Here is a 17,919-nt window from a genome sequence, read left to right on the forward strand (position 1 = left end):
AACAATTTAATGCAGTTACTAAGATTAAACTTATATTTTTTCATTTTAGATTTAGCTTAAAATATAAATTTGTAGATATATATATATATATATATATATATATATATAGGGGGGCCGCTCCAATGAGACCCCCTAATTTTAGTGAGATCTAGGGCACGATCTGGTGCGTTTATTTTATCAATCATATGGCTGATATTGTATTTGGAGGGTGATTTTTTTTCGCAGGGTTCGAATCCTGGAGGGAGCAGAATATTTTAAATTTTGTTATTCATCAGTAAATACTGCATTGTTCATCAGTATATACGGTCCTGTTCATCAGTATATATGTGTTATTCATTACGAATTTTTTAAATTTTATTTTTCATCAGTATATACATCTTGTTCATTAGATATACGTTTTGTTCATTAGTATTATATGTCTTATTCATTGTACTCATGTTACACGAAAAATATAGGGTCTCACTGGAGCGCACCCCTATATATATATGTATATATATATATCTTAAAAATAGAATTTCTAATATGATTCACATTTATTAAATTTTTAGTACGCTTTTGTATGAATTTTATATTATTATTATTATTATCTAGAGTAGATTGATAAAAAAAATTAGAATGAAAAAAATATTTTCAAAAATAGTAAGGTGATTTTTGGCAGGAAAACATAACTTACTATTTTTGAAAGTGATTGAGCTTGTATATATGTATATAGATATTCTCAAATCATTCAATCTCTTTAGGGATATTGACAATCGCAAATACGTTTTTAACAATTTTAAATTTGAGAAGCTCATTTTATAATAGTAAGTCAGTAACTGGCATTGTTAGCATAATTTTATATTCCGATTTAAACTTTGAAGTTTTAATATAATATAAATTTTACAATAAGTTATATTGCCTAATATTTTTAGTATATATAAAGTCTATAATTAATTAGATATATTTAAAATTTTGGGCCCTCAAAATTATGTTACAAAATTATCATCAAATTAATTTTAAATTGAACTTTGAATTTTTGACAATAAATTATGTTATCTAAGTATTTATTTAGTATACATAAAGCCTATAATTAATGGGATATATTAAAAAAATTGGGCCCTCAATTTTTTGGGGCCCTGGGCCGTCGCCCATGCCCGCCCGCCCGCCCTCAGGGCCGGCTCTGGTTTCTTTCAAATAAGTATGTCATTATTTTTCTACTGGTTTGTATTCATTAGGTTGATCATATAAATTCTTTATTGGTTGGTTGAAAACTTGAAATGCTCTCCTTTTCTCCCTTTAAATTTCGCTTCCATGCTTGGAAAGATAGAGGAACAAAAGAGATCTATTAATTAGTAAACACGACACCTTTTTTATTCTATTTGAGATTAGTGCATAATATATGACAGACTCTTCAAACTGATATAGAAGATTATTGGAAAAATATGATTAGTGACTCTAATTCTGAATCCTCATGAGGTCCACATACGACTTACCCTTGAGCTCCTTTGCAAACAAACCCGTGACATATTCAACTGCGCTGATCGTCTTGAATTTCGCCGGAGTTTCGGGGCTAACGAGGCTCGGCGCCGGACCTATATCGCCATCCAGCCTGGTGCTGAGGAAGGTGGCGATGGACAACCGCTCTTTCTCGCTGTTCACAGTCGCCCGATGCTCAACGCTGCGGTAAGCGCCATTGGTCATAATCTACAGCCAACCAATCAATCAATCATACTCGTCACAATTTGCTTTACTATCCGTCCACAAAAAAATTGCCATTTTCATTTATTCCTATATTAGTACGATCCACACTATCAGGGTCGGCCTTGGGCCTAGGCGAAGGGTGCGATCGCCTAAAAATTGAAAGTTCGGGGATTTTTAGGGGAAAATTAAAGTTCAGGACATTTTGTGGAAAACGACGAAAGTTTGGAACATAAAACACTATTAACCCAATTATATATGTATATATATATACCTCCAATATGTCGCCAACATTGATGACAAATGCATGAGGGAGTGGAGAAACGGGAATCCATTTGCCATCTTTGCTGACCTGGAGGCCTGACATATCGTTAACCTGGAGCAGAATGGTGAGGGCGACTGCGTCGGAATGGGGGCAGAGGCCTGTCACCAGCTCCGGCTGCGGGCATGGCGGATAGTAATTCATCCTCATCGCCTGCGTCCCTTCATCAAACGCCGACCTCATCTCTTCGCCCTTCATGCCTAGTGCTTTCGCCATGTAACCTAAGATCTTCATCGCTAGATTCCTTAGATCTGCTCCATACTCATCTATGGCATCTCTGCACCACCCAAACCAAAATAAAAATAAAAAATTGTTGAATAAATAGAGCTAAAGGAGTTAGAATTTGAGCTAGATCATGACCTGAACGAAGCAGGAAGCTTGGGAATTAGGTGAGGCTTTCTCAAATAAGGAGGCGAAGTGAGGACGAAAAATAAATCCGCCCAATCGAGCTTCTGCTCTTGGGATGTGACGAAGGCTTGGCCGTAGCCTTCGACGTCGTCTTCCTTCTGCCGGAATACGTCCTTCTCTTCCGGCGGGAGGTTGAAGAACGCCGTCATTTCCGACCTCATTTTGGCTATGGGCGCCGCCTCCACGCCGTGGTTGATCAACTGCGGCGGCGATTCATAAGCTCATCAACTCCTTCACACACGCGTACACACGCACACGCACTATACGTGGCATATATTTTAATTACCTGGAAGAAACCCCAATCTAGGCAAGCTTCGTGCAGCCTGTGAAGCTCGGAATCCATGGAATCTGAGAGGAGCAGCTTCTGCATATCGATGACGGGGATTTGAGGTAGGGAGGAAACATCGGCGGCGGTGAGATGTTGGTGATCGGGTCGGATGTATCTCGACGGCACACTGCTCAGTTTCTCCTTTGCAAGTTCTTGCACAATTGGCACCTTCAGTGATCTGCCTAATATCTGCGCCTTTGATTCCATCGCCTCCACCTCTCTCTCTCTCTCTCTCTCAAGTTCTACCTTCAGTGACCGGCCTAATATGTCTCTCTCTCTCTCTAGTTTTTATGCATTTGTGTCAACTTCAATTTCCATATTATATTATGATAATTTGCAAGTAGGTGCATTGTGATCATCTATTTTATTTTTATGTTTCACTTTCATATATCTTGTTTCAAACTTTTAAAGATTTTATTTATTTTAGTATAGTTCAATATATTGATATCTTATTAACTGGTTTATTAATCGCATTTCACACTATTAATTTAAATTAAATGAATACCAACTATATATGAATGTATTGTTTGCGTGGATTGGTCTCCTTTTAGCGAGGGAGGGAGCTAGAAAGGTAGGCCCCAGCGCTTAGTAGCTAACGTAGCTGCTTCAAATTGATTGGTTTTTGAATATTTGACATTTCAGATTCATTCTGATCATTTCTAGCATTCCCAAAGACAGTAAGATTTAAATACCTTTGTTTATGTATTTTTTATTTATTATACATAAAAAGATATATATCAGTTTTTGGCTCATCGTTTGAGTGTTTTCTCAAAAATATATCACCCTAAGTCCCTAAGTATATTTACAAAATAATACTCATCGTTTTATTTTTCTTTTATTTTTTAATTCCGCGTGGACTATTGACATGGCACTTGGCTGTAACACGTCATTTACCGATAGCTGGAATATTTTTGCGGGACATAAATGAGAAAAAAATGAAACGATGGTTATTGTTTTGTAAACATGCTTAGAAGAAGATATTTTTTAGTAAACGCTCAAACGATGGACCAAAAATTGATATTTACCCTACATAAAATGTTTAGAAACACATCTTTGTCCATCATATTGACTTCATCATTATTTTTATTTCTTACAAAAAACAATTATTTTCACTGGATTTCAACCTTAGGAATAGATGCTCGATGCCTTCATCACGTGGCTGCAACGTGGAGACGTCTGAGACCGTCTATTCTTTTTTATATATTATAATAAATGAATAAAAAAATTAAAAATCGTGCAACGAAAGACTCGAACTCAGGACCTCAAATCTTGAGGCCCCAGCCTGATGTTGATTATGCGTGTGTTTAGGTGTGTAGCATTAATTAACTAGATATTGATAGTGTAGTTAATTTGAAGAATTTTGGTGGGCTTGGGTTGGCTCATGCATTATGGAATAGTTATAGTTGCGTTGCGTGCATGATCAGTACATAGATGCATGAGGATGTGTGGATTACGATGCATCTTTGCTATATATTTACGTTTTTTTAGGTATACTAACAGAGATGCGTAATAAAAATTATTTTAATAAATACTTTTTTGTGAGTATAAATTTATATTTATTTTATTTTATATACTTTTATCATTTTAATAATATTTTTTGAATCACTTATTGAATAATTTTTCAAAATTCAATATCATGAAACTCGTCCAAATTTAATATTATAAAAAATACGATAAAAAAAATAAGATTGATATGAAACTCATGTTTATTTTCTAGATTTTATCTTTATATAATTAATTTTAATTTAAAGGATTCTAGTAAAATTAAACTTCAAATAAAATTATTAAATAAATCTTTTGTATTGTAATTCTAAATTATTAAATTTACAGAATAAAATATATTAACTTATGTAAATGAAGAATTCTAATGGATACTGCTCCTCAAATAATTATTAAAATATAAAACATAAGTCATAATATAAATTTATTATATGTATAATATATTAAATTATATAATTGATCTTAAATTAAATATAGATGATAAATATAATAGACAAAATAAATTTTGTAAAATAATGCTGTTTTATAATAGGTATAGATTTCAATTTCATCATTAATATTTTACTTGGGATGACATCTTAGAGTAGTCATGCTTTTGGTGGTGGGTGGTATTAAATCTTGATCATGATAGGGAAAATTTAGACGATTCAGATGCATTTCACATATTTCTCTCTTTCTCTCCCTCTCTTTTTTTTTCAACTATAACGAGATATTATAATAAAAGTGTATACATCCATAAATTTATTTTATAGTCACATGTTGAAAAAATAACTTTTGAATTCTTATTTGATAATATCTCTCATCTATTATAAAAAAAAGTCAATACAAAATATTGAATACACGCGATACGATCTCTTCATTTATAATTATAGATCATTATAGGGAGCATTTAATTTGCCTCAGCTTCTTTTGTACTCCCTCCATACCTCCATATGTATACATAACTTTATTAATTATTGAATTGGCAGACTAAATTAATTATTGGATAACTGACTTATTATAAATCTTTCATTTGATTTTAATTAAAATAGTCCCTCGTTGGTCGATAAGACATTTCTTCTTCAATTAGTAGAATAGAGGTTGGAATCATTTAAAAAGTTCAGTGTGTGAATTATTTTTTATTTATTCAAATAAGAAAAAAAAGTTACATCAATTTTAATTTATTTTTTGTAAATTTGTTTTGGTTTTTCTTTTTAATTTTTTTAATCGTAAAACTAGCTTTTGAATCATTTTACAGTATTTATTTCGTCCCAAAAAGTTATTCGGCCCAAAAATTTAGTTTGTTATCGTAGATGGGCCGCATAATGGGCCTAGATAAGTGTAATTTTTGAGTTGACAAAACCCCAGCTCTCGTTTCCACTTCACATCCCAAAACACAAATCTGCAGAAATTAGCGAGGAAGGAAAACGATGGTTGAAGAAAGCGAGAAATCCGCGGCTGCCGCCATCAATGATGAACTAGAGAACTCATCTGAGATGAACAAGAATCACCACGGTGAGGACTCGGAGATGGAGGAAGGGGAGATCATCGCCGCCGATTCCGACGCCGCCGCGAAAGCCATGGAGCCTCCGCCGCCGAGACATCCCTTGGAACATTCCTGGACATTCTGGTTCGATAATCCGTCCGCAAAATCGAAACAGGCGGCGTGGGGAAGCTCAATTCGCCCGATTTACACCTTCTCCACCGTCGAAGATTTCTGGAGGTAGACTGTTATTCGAGTTTTGGGGGCGAGGGTTTACTGGACTGGTGATCTTCTTCGTGAGTGAATTCGGATCATAATTTCACAGTTTATGTAATTGTATGTGATGTTGCCTATTTTAAGAAAATGAAAAAAAGTAAAAGTATTAACATGGAGAAATGGAGAAATAGGGGAGGGATAGGACTTGAACTCCTTAGATCGTCTTAAATGGGTAAAACCAATGTTCCTTCTCTCCTATTGAGAGTCGTCAAAACAGATGTTGATCTTGCTTGAAAAGAATTTTGTTTTCTTGGTTGATGGCCTGATTGAATTTCCGATAAATTTATGGATTTCTTCCCCAATGTGAGTTTTTATGGAAATAGAAACATTTTATGGAGCTGATTGCTCTTCATGTATTTGTGAACCATGCCAACATTACGATTTCTTTGTATTGACTTGCAGTGTGTACAATAATATACACCATCCCAGTAAGCTGGCAGTTGGAGCCGACTTTCATTGTTTCAAACATAAAATTGAACCAAAATGGGAAGATCCTATCTGTGCCAATGGGGGGAAGTGGACTGTGACTTACTCACGGGGTAAATCCGACACTTGTTGGCTTTACACGGTATGCTTCAATCTATCTTTGTTAAACGGGATGTTTTCGAGCTCAGCATATGCCTTAATTCTTTTTCTCTCTTTATTATATTTATGCTCGAGTTCTTTCTTGGATTCATTTTAGTTGCTTGCGATGATCGGTGAACAATTTGATTATGGAGATGAAATTTGTGGGGCGGTTGTGAATGTTAGAGCAAGGCAAGAGAAAATTGCTATATGGACAAAGAATGCTGCCAATGAAGCTGCTCAGGTTTGTTTGAGAATATAAACTGGATGGTTCCTGTTGAATTGCTTTTACCTGGTAGATTGTTTTGATTATGATCTCTTATACATGAAGAAACAGTCTTGTTGCTTTTTTCAAAACAGTCTTGTGTCAATCTCTAATTTAAATTTATTAATTCTCAAGTATTAAGTGCACTTCAAGACATGAAGAAGATACAATTTATAATTACTATGCAATTATGATTGTTTTGTTATGTAATTCTTGGCGATACAGTAGAAATGTTCCTCTTGAGATTTCAAGTTGTCTGAACATCCTGACATGTGGAATATTCTTGGTGACCTGAAACTTCTCTCTGGGCTTGATCTGTTATAGACTATTTAATTTGATTTTTGCCTTATTTACCAAAATAAGATCTAAATTACAAATATGAGTATGACAATAAACTTGCTATTTGTAAAATAGAAAGGAAATGTTTACGTGTCTTTTATTTTGTAATTACAGACTTTCTTGTGCTCCGCAGAGATGGATTGTGAGGAACGTATTTGTAGTTAACCCATTAATTATTGGTTCAAACCACACATGAATAGAAGAAACAGTCTTGTTTCTTTTTTCAAATTTACTTGTTTCCTCTTCATGTCTTGAAGTGCACTTAACTTGCCCATATCATGAAAATGATCCTCAATATCTTACGTGTATGGTGTATGTCGTAGAATCCTGTCCTGGCTGTCCTCAGATAATCTTTTATACCATATAGATACACAAGAGATTGAAACTGAATAGCTACACCTGCATATGTCTGCATGACTGGATTTTTCTTATTACAATGATAGTTTCTTTTCTGAGGTCGTATCAGGTGTCGAAGTCAGATGTGGTTCCTTACATTTTTCTGCCATTTTTGCTTATTACATTTTTGCTTCAGAAATCATGTTTGTTAGCTTTTCAGTAAATTCTCAGAATATCTCCTGTAAAATTTTCAGCTTAGTATTGGAAAACAATGGAAGGAGCTTCTGGATTACAATGAAACCATTGGTTACATATTCCATGTAAGTTTTCCTTTTAGTCATGTTGATGCTAATCTATTATGCCAGTTTTCCTCAGATCGATAATACATCTTTGTAATGTAGGATGATGCAAAGAAGCTTGACAGGGGAGCCAAGAATCGTTATACTGTGTAGCAGTCTGAATCGCGTTTCTATTATCGAGTTCAATGTGACAGCGACTAAAAATGTGAAAATAGAATCATCGTTCATTTTTGGTGTTTTAGATGTTTAGCTAGATTTCAGAACCGCCTGAAATGTTCAATATCTCCAATTTACTATTGTATTCCGAAAAAGACTATTTCTGACTGATTGATCTTTTGTTCTACATTTCTGCAAAAATAATTAATTTTCAGGTGTACTTATAAAGTTCTTATAAGTAATTAACTTCTGAAGAAATATTATATGCAAATTATAACACCATACACGTAATTAACCTAAACTGGAATTCAAATCACGAATCACACTTCTCAAACTAAAAGTGAAATGGCATTCAATTTATAAACATTCACCAACTATGATATGTACATGATGATTGTGTGTGTGTCGAGAGAGGAAACAGGTGAGCATTCTTTACTCCATTGTCCGAAAGTCGACCGCGTGTGGGATCAAATTCATCAATGGATCGGAATTGAAACGGCTAAGCCACAAATAGTCGAAGATCACTTCAAGTCTTTCATCGGAGGAGGAAGAGGTAAGAGAAACAGGAAATTCCTTAAAGCTCTCTGGATTGGGACCGTTTGGTTGATCTGGAAATATAGGAATGAGAGTAGATTTGAGAACAAGAATTGGGAGGTGTCCAATCTTGTTAAAGATATCAAAGGAAGACTTTGGAGTTGGAACAAAATCTTCCATGTTGTAGAGTCCAACGTTTCTTTTTCCTTGTGGTGCTCTTCCGAGTACTCACCACTTGTTTGACCTTTTGGTACTCCTGGCACCGACCCTCTTTTAATGGATTTTTATTGATAAAAAAAAATGATATGTACATGATGATGAACTCGGGAATTATATTAACCAACTGGGGAGTTGTGGTTTGGAATGGCTTTTCTTTATAGATTAAACTCAAAGAATATATATATGCACAAAAGAATTTCAATCAATAATCTCTTTTCTACTACAAAATTTCTCCGTCTTCTGCGTCATCTTCTTCCACGTACTTCTCCTTAAGGTACAAGCCCAATTGCTCCACAGACTTGGAATTTGGATATCCACCAAATAGGATATCCAAATCTCTCAACATACTTAGAGCCCAATCAATCTCAACAGTTTTCTCCATCTGCAATATGAATGACAGCTTTCGACATTAACGTGAACTCAAAAGTTGAAAAATTATTAGAAGTAAAAAATCAATTGCTTGGCCGACTATTATCAGTTAACCAATGAACGAATAATGTACCTTCTCTAAAGCAATCCTTGCAGCTTTTCTTTCTCTCTCACGACGCATCTTTAACTCATCTTGCTGCTTCCTTCGAGAGGCCACTTCAGCAGCTTTAATTTGTGCTTCAATCCTGGCTTTCTCTGCGACCCATAGAACTAGGTCAGATAAAAGGTGAACCACAACAAAGATATAGCAGCTGAAAAAAGAAAAAAAAAATGATGAACAAATGAGGCCAGATGAGTATGTGAACAGTGACTAATGTAGTGAACCACAGCATATACTCTAATTGAGCAAAAAAATAAATTAAGCATATAAAACTATCTAGTTGATAAATAATTATAAGATTAAGTAACTGACACATGCATGCAGACCATAAATTGGATGTACCGATGCTGAAATCACCTTTTAGCTGTTCTTTCTCCAGTTGTAGCCTTTCTTGTTGTATCCTTGAAGGATCAGACTTCTCATCCTGGACGAGTGAAGAAATAATATTCAGTATAACTAACTATAAACAATTACATCCTAGCATACCAATCAAATAAGACTATACGATAACAATAGAGTAGAGTGGAGTTATCATGTACATTGTCTACAAGCGTCGGATGCGTAGCTTTGAAGATAGTATCTGCAAAGCGGCTTTTCAGCATTGCAACCCTCAAAGCCTTTTTTGGCGACATTGGGACATCAGCCATCCAGCCTACAGAAGATTAAAATACTTCATATTCCAAGCAATAATGAAAAGTACACAACTATTCATGATCATGTTCACATCTGCAAGAAATGAAATGAAGATCACATAGTTAAGAATATCTACTTATACAAACCAATCCCATCTTGTAGGAACAGGTTGGGCTGAGCTGTTAGAAATTGGGAGTAAAAGAGTACGTGATATATAACAGAAAATCTGCATCTAATGAAATCATATATAATGAGAAAAGCCTCATCAAAGAGTGTCATTCTAATGAGTAAAACCAAGATATTGTTATGCAGGCTTTCCATCAAATACTCGATACACAAAACCAAAAAAAATCCACAAACTTCTCCAGAACATCTGAACAAATATAGTACTATTATCTAATATTTCCCAGGTTTTTGTATATTTTTCTTTCATTTCCGTTCACTTTTCCCTCATTAATTCATCAGAATTGAGATAATTAATGATGCTTTTAACCCATAAAGTTGCAATACCGAACATACAGTAAGCTTACCTTCAACAAATGCAGGAGTTGTGGCAGATGTTGAACAAGGACTTTTGTCTTCATTGTAAGCAACTCCACGACCTAGAGTCATTTGAAGTACTTCAGATCTCAACTAATTAAAAGCTTCAGAAGGGGAACATGAAGACTAGTAATAAAAAAGGAACTCACCCTCTGAATCTAGAGCAAAGCTGTTCGCAAGAGATGTCGAAGTACATTTGACCTCACAATCCTGGTATTCAAACCAAAGCCCCAATTAGGCGCTGATTTATACACAGAATTATTCTCAAAGGAACTTAAACGAGCATCAATAGATGGTTCTTGACATACAAGTTTAGAGTCAATAGATTGGCCAAGGTTAGTAGATGCCGGAGCGCGTCGATTACAAGGCCCTGTACAATTATACACATGGTTAATTAGATGCTAAAGTTAACCATAAAGCAAAAACATTATTATGCCGCTTCAAACCTTTCTCAGCAGTTCTACTCAATGATGAGCACCCATTTACTGCCGTTTTTCCAGGCTTTGCCTGTTCAAATTAACAAAAAACTCAGTTACTGCCAAATTGATGAAAGTGGAAAACACAAGGAGTACAATAAAAAATGAGTTAAGTAAAGGAAACCATACTTGCATAATCCCTGGTCTGGACTTCTGTCTTTCCTCTAGTGATATCCGCCTTGAGTTGCTGAGTTTTTCAGGTACTATCGCTTTCATAAGACCAGCTGGCTTCATAACTTGGTGGTTGTCTTCTAGAACTTTCCTGGTCTTTTCATCACTTTTGTTGGTATGCTTCAGTCTTGCATCCAATAATTTCCACTTCCTCCTGAAAGTACCATCCAGCATCTCCGCCCAACGATGAACTTCATCTTCGGGAGGATTATACGACATTGCATTTTTAAAAGTCAGCTGCACATCGTCAGCAAATTCCTTGGCAGCAGAGTACTTATCTCTCTCTAGTTTATGTTTTATTGTTCCTAAATCCATTGGATTCCGTATTATCTGAAAGTAATCAGGAATCTTCAGCTTCACTGGATCGACTGGCTCACTGAATGCCCATCCTACACTATGATTCATCAAATCTTTCAAAATCTTACTACATTCAAGTTTCGAACTGCAGTCCATCTTCTGCTTTTTCCACCTTTGATCATCAAAAGACATTTCTGGCTTCCGCTTGCCGGAGGTTACTGGCATCAATGGCTTCACTGGAACATTAGCTTCAGGCGGCTTACTTACACCAACAGAAACTCTGTTTCTTTGCCTATCAGTGCCTTCACATGACTTAACTTTAAAAGGGCCCATCTTTTGCTTTTTCCAGCTTTGATCATCAAGAGACATTTCAGGCTTCTGCTTGCTTGGCTTCACCATACAAGGCCCATCAGTGCCTTCACATAACTTATCTTCTGATACATTCCATATACCTTTGGTAGTTACCTTGAACTTCAATGCACAGCGAATTGTCTTCTTTTTAGCAACCATGTCAGGAAATTGCATCGGGTAGCAGGACATCGTTTCAGCTTGATTCTCAGCCATTATAATTGTATGCTTCAATTACACTGGAGAAAGAAATAATCACATGCTTCAATAACATTGAAATATATATATATATATAGTATTCAAACAACATCATCATCATGTCTCATATATTTCTCATATGATTTACATACAATATATAAGGCGGGACAAGTTAAAAAACAATCATGAATTCAGGTCTCAAATATTTTCTCATATGACATATATCCAAAACATAAAGTCAGACAAGAAAATATCCACAATCATCATGTCTCATATATTCTCATATAATCTGCATCCAAAACATAAGGTTGGGCAAGAAAAATTAAAATAAAATAAATTGTAAGTTCAAGAAATTGAAAAAAGGTACAGGGTCGGGAAAAAAAAGAGAAAAAAAAAAAAGCAATTAAACATGAAAAAAAAAATCGAAAAACAAAACATAAAGTCGTACAAGAAATCGAACTGTCATTCTGTCAATAATTATACAAAACAAAAATTCAAGGAGATTGGAAAGAAACTTCGGTAATATTGATTATCAATTCTAATTAAAAACGTTATACTATTTCTACAATCGTATTATTGTAATCGTTATTCCGCCTGCGGCTTGGCTTCTCTTCGTCGAACAAGGAGGCTATTTTGATTTTGGCAAACAGCAAGTTTGTGAATTATTGGATTGGGGAACATCAAATTCTTCAAAACTATGCCTCATAAAAAGCCAAATTAAAGATTTTAGCAACCACAAACCAAAGCCTAGGGTTCATGTTCATACTTACACGCTGAGGAAGTCCGGTGCGGACCGAAAAGCAGCTTCGAAGTTGAAGGATGAATCGTCGACTCTGGCCTTGGAGGCGGAGGCGGCGGCGTTAATTTTAAGTGTATCGTCTGCGAGTTTGGTTTTGAGGGTTAAATTATTATTCCTAAAGTAGACTTGCGCAGCACGTAATTTACTTCCTAGTTAGATTTCCAATCAACTTCAAATTACACTTAAATTAATACTGTTTAAATACTCCAATTTTCGTCTCAAAAAAAATAAAATAAAAAACTACGCCAATTTTTCTCCTTCGAATTTTAACATAAATTTTTAATTTTGTTTTTCTGTTAAAATCTTGTATTTTAAATTGAATCTGAAGTGATGTATCTAAATTATGTCATCACACATTCAATTTAGAGGAAATAAAGGTCGGTATTAAATCTAAGTAAGTATTAAAATTCATTTATTTTAATAAGAAAATGAAAATTTATGTCAAATTTTGAAATTGGAAGAAAGATGATATATTTAAACAGTAATATTCCTTAAATTAATAATAATCTTACAAATAGAGATAACTCAAGACATGATTATATAATATTTAAAATTAATTTTAATTTAAAGTTACATGATATCCAATTAATAATTTACTAACATCTTTAATTATCAATCTACAAAATTCAAAGTATACAACTCAGACGCCAATCACAACTAAAGACACACAAACGGATCACACAACCAATTTTCCAAACTGTAACAAGAGCGAATAGATGAAATCTAGACAATCAAAACCAAATTTCACTTTGATCAACTCGACTAAATCCTCACAACAACTTGGCAAGTTCTTGAACATCACCCTATTTTGATGATTCCATAAATTCCACACGATACATAGTCAGAGAGCTTCCACCACTCAGATGAATCTTTTTGTTTCTATATGAATGCCACTAATTATTTTTTAGGGAAGACGTCCATTAATCGCACATAATAATACAATGTATAAAATTACGACGGAATTCTATTACAAATTATTAATTTATCGAATAACTATTTACTTGCTAACGTATTGCTCTTTTTTTGGGGGGTACACTTACGAGTATTATATAAAATTATATTTTATGCGTCGTATTTTTAAAAAATAGTGATATATGTTAGAAAAAAAAACAACTGCTGTATAAACAGCACAGAAGGTTTTAAAATCGCACACAAAAATATAGTACTATAATTACTTCCCATCTAAAAGTTGTTAAAAAAACCAAATACCAAGTCATTATATGAGTACAAAAGTATTTATAATTTGAGGAGATTATTAATTTTATATAAGGGTTTTATAAAAAGATTACCTCCTTAATTTATAGGGTTAAGTATCAATTTGGCCCCTAACGTAGAGGCCCCTGTAGCTATTAACACCCTATGGGCAGGAGTGTGTCAACTAAGCCCCTGAAGTACCTAATTTCCGCCAATTAACTCATCTGACTTAACGGACGGTTAACAAGGTTAATTATTTTAATTTTTTAATTTTATTTTATTTTATTGGTGGTGGGACCCACACCATCTTCTTCACAAAGCTTGCCGGAAACACTCCGGAAACCTAATCCACCCCTTCCCCGAAACTCCGGTGTCGCAGCGGCGACAAGCTCACATCTCTCTCTCTCACGCTCTGCTCTCTCTCGTCTATCTCATCTCTCACGCTTAACTCTCTCTCTCTCTCTCTCGGCCTACTCCCTCTCTTGCGCAAAGGTAGCAGCCGCCACCTTCCATCGCCGCTGTCGCTCCTCGCCACCACCACTAGTTGTCGTTCCTCCACGGCGTAAAAGCGGCAACAACAACAGAGTAACAACAGCAGCAGCAACTCGACAGCAACTCCAGCAGCAGTCGGCAGCCGTGCGCAGCTTGGCCGCGCCGCCGTCGCGCTCTGCCGCACCACCACCGCGAAGCTACCACTCTCCCTCCTTTTTCAGTCCTGAGCGCCACCTTCGGTCTTCTATAGCAGCGAAAGGAGCAGCAACAAAGCGGCTGAGCCTCCTCAACGCGCTGCCTTGCCGAGCTCGCCACCAAAGCTCCGTCGGCCACCGTCATCGCCGGATTTTCGGGGAAGGGGTGGATTAGATTTCCGGCGTGTTTCCGGCGAGCTTGGTGAAGAAGATGGTGTGGGTCCCACCACCAATAAAATAAAAAAAATTAAAAAATTAAAATAGTTAACGGTGTTAACCTTTCGTTAAGTCGGAGGGGTTAATTGGCGGTAATTAGGTACTTCAGGGGCTTAGTTGACACACCCCTGCCCATAGAGTGTTAATAGCTACAGGGGCTTCTACGTTAGGGGCCAAATAGATACTTAACCCTAATTTATATAATGGGCTCAAGTTAGTCAATGAGCCATGACAAAACTAGGCACCCAACTCTCCTTTGTGACAAATGTTGGGTTTAATCCCACCTGTCAACAATACAGTTTTCCTACTTTTGTGTGGATAATACTCTTATCGAATAATAATTTAAAGATATTTTACAATAATAATCACTTGTATTAAAGACCTAAAGATAAGAGATAGTGTTTTTTCCATTTCTCAATTCTTATCTATACAGATTGCATCAAATAATTTATGTATAAAATAATAAATGGCAGAAACAGCACGAAACATCAACAAAAAGGCATCAACCATGATTGATGAACAACAACAGCATTTGCGATTTCGCATTTCCTCCATCACAAACAAGAGCCTCCTCACATCACACCAATGTACACAAATGGGCTAAAGAATCGATGAAATATTGAACAAGTGGCATCAAGATTTGTGGCCAGTTTCTTAGCTCTTCGCAACGAGCATCAGCCTAGGCCGCGTATGGCTCGAGCAAGGGCGCTCTCGACACTTCTGCATTACTTCTGCTGTAATGGAAGTAGAGCACCAGCTGAGTAATCCCAAGAACTGCTCCAATCCCATTAGGAATCTGATTTATGCAGGTGGTGAAAAAATCGACAATTTTAGACTCACCGGCATAGGATGAGCCTAGTTTGATGAGCATGATGCATAAGAGATAGCAGCAGCAGGGGACTTACAGAGACGAAGGAGTCGTGTTTGAGCATTCCATACGCGAAGAAAGCAACACTCATCAAGAATGTAGCAAGAGACAGATAATACGGCATGTACTCCACGCTTTTTGTCCGGATCACCAGATTCTTCGCAACCACAATTTCAAAGACGAGTTAGCATTGAAGTAAACCATTAATGTTACCAAAGAAAATGAGCTCGTTCGCAACCATTGAGCTTACTCACAATGATGAATAGTGGAGAAGCGAACATAGATATGAGGGAAAACACCGATAAGTAACCAACAAAGAGTTGCCGGTTAGGCGGCTCAAAAACGCATAAGCTAACAGAGACAATGACAGCAAACACACCAAAGACTCCCAACAACAATGCCACCATCTTCAGCTGCAAAAACACACTACTCTCATTAAATGATCAACAAGTTTAGCTACACATAGCAAAGATTTTAAGCTCTACCCGTCTCCCGTGGTCAGCATACACGACGAATATGACAATGTAAACCAACTGAAAAACGGCCCCGATTGAGTTCACGGTTGCTATCAAGAGTAAGCCGGTAGAGACAACGGGCGAGCCGTACCAGAGGCATATCAAGCAGTTCAAGAGGGCATAGATATAAGGCAACCCTGAAAATTGCTCTGTTGATTTGTTTCTGACTATTCTCTTAAACGTGGGACTGCAAAAGAAGCATACAACGATGACACATTATCTTGCAACGAATCAGAAATGTGGTGAATCAAGTTTTTTGTCTGAAGATCTTAGCACTTACATAGGCGAAACGAACAACACGAAAGCACATAGATTGCCTGCAAGCCCAGAATCAAAGAATCTTAGAATTCAAAGCTCCAAATTAAGGGGATTGAAGGGCAGCATTTTTTTAAATTGAAAAGTTGAATTTTCCAACAAGGTTTGTTCCACAGAAATCCCCACCTTTTGAGTTTCTCGAGAACATGAAAGCTATAAAATAACAGTGCGAGATTAAAGCGAAATCATACATTTCTAGAAAGATAAACTCGCAAAGAAAACATAATCTCTAGCAAAGAAAAGAAAATGAAGGAAAGAAATACAAAGTCAACCCAAAATGGCAAATACCGAATAGCAGAGGACACGAATTATGAAGCAGCAACTCGAACTAGGAAAAACAATAAAGAAAAAAAAAACACAGAATTTTGGGTGGATTTAATTAAGAGAGTGACCTGCAACTCCAGCTGCTTCGCTGATAATCGAATAAGGTGATGAATACATACCACCTTCAGACATGGTCTCTCTCTCTCTCTCTCTCCCTTTCTCTCTCTATCTCTTTCGCTGATAATTGAATAAGGTTATCAAGTTCTGGGAATCTGGGTTCGAATTCAGCCATTTTTGTTGTTGATGGAGTAAGATGACGGGCCCAGTGTTGAGCTGGCTTCAACGCCACTTATTCACCACGTGCCTTTTCTAATAATCTCTGAGTTTTTCTTACACAGTCGGCAACTTTATTTTCTATATAGAGAAGAAGACAAATTCACTCAATAAAAATATACTACATTAATTTATTTGCTTTATACATACATAATATTGCTGATAAGTGATAAGGACTTAATGTTCAATAATGAACTGTTGATAGTGGTGAGGCATAATAGATGGAAACAATAATTTTTTTTTTAGGCATAATAGATGGATACAATAAAGAATGGCATCTAATCTATTCGATTTACTGGATAAAATATGGTATACTCCAAAATTTAGTAATGTCGTGATATGCGAGGTGTTAAACTATTCTCGTTAATTCAATTAATATAATGGGCATGATTCATGCAATAAACAATCTTCCACCAGTCCACCCCATGTGGTGTTACAATATGATAACTTGTTAATAATCAGTTGAATAAAAAGACTGGTTAATTAAGTCTATAAATGCATAAAAACTCGTGTAAAATTAAAGAATTCCAACCAACAATATTTTCAGGATCATTTGTGCCAGTCCATAACAGGCTAATAGTCGCACCTTTCACCATCACTATACATGGAAGCAACTCAAAATCAATGTGTTTTTTTTTTTTTTCAGATATAGGAAATATGTTGAGTTTGATAAGGAGTATAATTCTTTATTTAACATACAATTCCACATCCTAATATCTTCTGCATACAAAAATAATATTTTATATACAAACAAGAAAAAAAATAAGATTCGATGTATAATAAACTATTACGTATGACCCGATTGCTTGAAATTTGTTTTTATTATTCTTTAATAGGATTAATTATTTAAAT

At 35.7% G+C, this 17,919-nt stretch overlaps 5 protein-coding genes across 9 annotated transcripts in view; 2 read left to right on the top strand and 3 right to left on the bottom strand.

Annotated features, from left to right (window-relative positions):
- LOC130985259 (uncharacterized) overlaps positions 1 to 17,919 on the top strand; it is a 920,555-nt gene that overhangs the window by 348,582 nt on the left and 554,054 nt on the right. The window lies entirely within an intron of this gene.
- Positions 1,325 to 3,209, bottom strand: LOC130985292 (oxoglutarate-dependent flavonoid 7-O-demethylase 1-like). Its single transcript, XM_057908196.1, has 4 exons — positions 2,694 to 3,209; positions 2,360 to 2,607; positions 1,952 to 2,276; positions 1,325 to 1,683 (listed from the first exon to the last, which is right to left on the bottom strand). Exons 1-4 carry the CDS (start codon positions 2,940 to 2,942, stop codon positions 1,435 to 1,437), a joined length of 1,071 nt encoding a protein of 356 aa, XP_057764179.1. The 5' UTR covers positions 2,943 to 3,209; the 3' UTR covers positions 1,325 to 1,434.
- Positions 5,570 to 8,152, top strand: LOC130985324 (eukaryotic translation initiation factor 4E-2-like). 2 transcript variants are annotated; one of them, XM_057908253.1, is made up of 5 exons: positions 5,570 to 5,937; positions 6,376 to 6,541; positions 6,656 to 6,781; positions 7,732 to 7,797; positions 7,879 to 8,152. In XM_057908253.1, exons 1-5 carry the CDS (start codon positions 5,645 to 5,647, stop codon positions 7,927 to 7,929), a joined length of 702 nt encoding a protein of 233 aa, XP_057764236.1. In that variant the 5' UTR covers positions 5,570 to 5,644; the 3' UTR covers positions 7,930 to 8,152. The 2 variants fall into 2 exon arrangements, with proteins under 2 accessions (XP_057764236.1, XP_057764235.1); XM_057908252.1 differs by having other exon boundaries at positions 5,575 to 5,937; positions 7,732 to 8,152.
- Positions 8,818 to 12,804, bottom strand: LOC130985257 (transcription factor GTE11-like). Of its 3 annotated transcripts, none has more exons than XM_057908128.1 (10): positions 12,648 to 12,804; positions 10,993 to 11,918; positions 10,834 to 10,894; positions 10,696 to 10,757; positions 10,537 to 10,597; positions 10,378 to 10,449; positions 9,754 to 9,866; positions 9,572 to 9,638; positions 9,188 to 9,309; positions 8,818 to 9,067 (listed from the first exon to the last, which is right to left on the bottom strand). In XM_057908128.1, exons 2-10 carry the CDS (start codon positions 11,893 to 11,895, stop codon positions 8,906 to 8,908), a joined length of 1,623 nt encoding a protein of 540 aa, XP_057764111.1. In that variant the 5' UTR covers positions 11,896 to 11,918; positions 12,648 to 12,804; the 3' UTR covers positions 8,818 to 8,905. The 3 variants fall into 3 exon arrangements, 2 of the variants coding, with proteins under 2 accessions (XP_057764111.1, XP_057764112.1); XM_057908129.1 differs by having other exon boundaries at positions 12,644 to 12,795; XR_009088927.1 differs by having other exon boundaries at positions 8,945 to 9,067; positions 9,188 to 9,365.
- On the bottom strand, positions 15,105 to 17,149 carry LOC130985325 (bidirectional sugar transporter SWEET2a). Its single transcript, XM_057908255.1, has 6 exons — positions 16,863 to 17,149; positions 16,436 to 16,472; positions 16,126 to 16,342; positions 15,895 to 16,053; positions 15,678 to 15,797; positions 15,105 to 15,568 (listed from the first exon to the last, which is right to left on the bottom strand). The coding sequence occupies exons 1-6, from the start codon at positions 16,924 to 16,926 to the stop codon at positions 15,452 to 15,454; spliced, it is 714 nt and encodes a 237-aa protein (XP_057764238.1). The 5' UTR covers positions 16,927 to 17,149; the 3' UTR covers positions 15,105 to 15,451.

Source organism: Salvia miltiorrhiza, chromosome 5, assembly GCF_028751815.1.
Source record: "Salvia miltiorrhiza cultivar Shanhuang (shh) chromosome 5, IMPLAD_Smil_shh, whole genome shotgun sequence".
Taxonomy (NCBI): Eukaryota; Viridiplantae; Streptophyta; class Magnoliopsida; order Lamiales; family Lamiaceae; genus Salvia; species Salvia miltiorrhiza.

Coding starts and splice junctions, on each gene's coding strand:
- LOC130985292 (XM_057908196.1), bottom strand. CDS start 2,942: ATGGAATCAAAGGCGCAGATATTAGGCAGATCACTGAAGGTGCCAATT. Junction 2,277..2,359: donor AAGCTTCCTGCTTCGTTCAG/GTCATGATCTAG, acceptor TGGGTGGTGCAG/AGATGCCATAGATGAGTATG. Junction 1,684..1,951: donor ATGTTGGCGACATATTGGAG/GTATATATATAT, acceptor GGTTGGCTGTAG/ATTATGACCAATGGCGCTTA.
- LOC130985324 (XM_057908252.1), top strand. CDS start 5,645: ATGGTTGAAGAAAGCGAGAAATCCGCGGCTGCCGCCATCAATGATGAA. Junction 6,542..6,655: donor ACACTTGTTGGCTTTACACG/GTATGCTTCAAT, acceptor GATTCATTTTAG/TTGCTTGCGATGATCGGTGA. Junction 6,782..7,731: donor CTGCCAATGAAGCTGCTCAG/GTTTGTTTGAGA, acceptor TAAAATTTTCAG/CTTAGTATTGGAAAACAATG.
- LOC130985257 (XM_057908128.1), bottom strand. CDS start 11,895: ATGGCTGAGAATCAAGCTGAAACGATGTCCTGCTACCCGATGCAATTT. Junction 9,867..10,377: donor AACTCCTGCATTTGTTGAAG/GTAAGCTTACTG, acceptor AATCTTCTGTAG/GCTGGATGGCTGATGTCCCA. Junction 9,068..9,187: donor CAAGGATTGCTTTAGAGAAG/GTACATTATTCG, acceptor TTCATATTGCAG/ATGGAGAAAACTGTTGAGAT.
- LOC130985325 (XM_057908255.1), bottom strand. CDS start 16,926: ATGTCTGAAGGTGGTATGTATTCATCACCTTATTCGATTATCAGCGAA. Junction 16,054..16,125: donor ATGCTGACCACGGGAGACGG/GTAGAGCTTAAA, acceptor GTGTTTTTGCAG/CTGAAGATGGTGGCATTGTT. Junction 15,798..15,894: donor CTTCTCCACTATTCATCATT/GTGAGTAAGCTC, acceptor GTGGTTGCGAAG/AATCTGGTGATCCGGACAAA.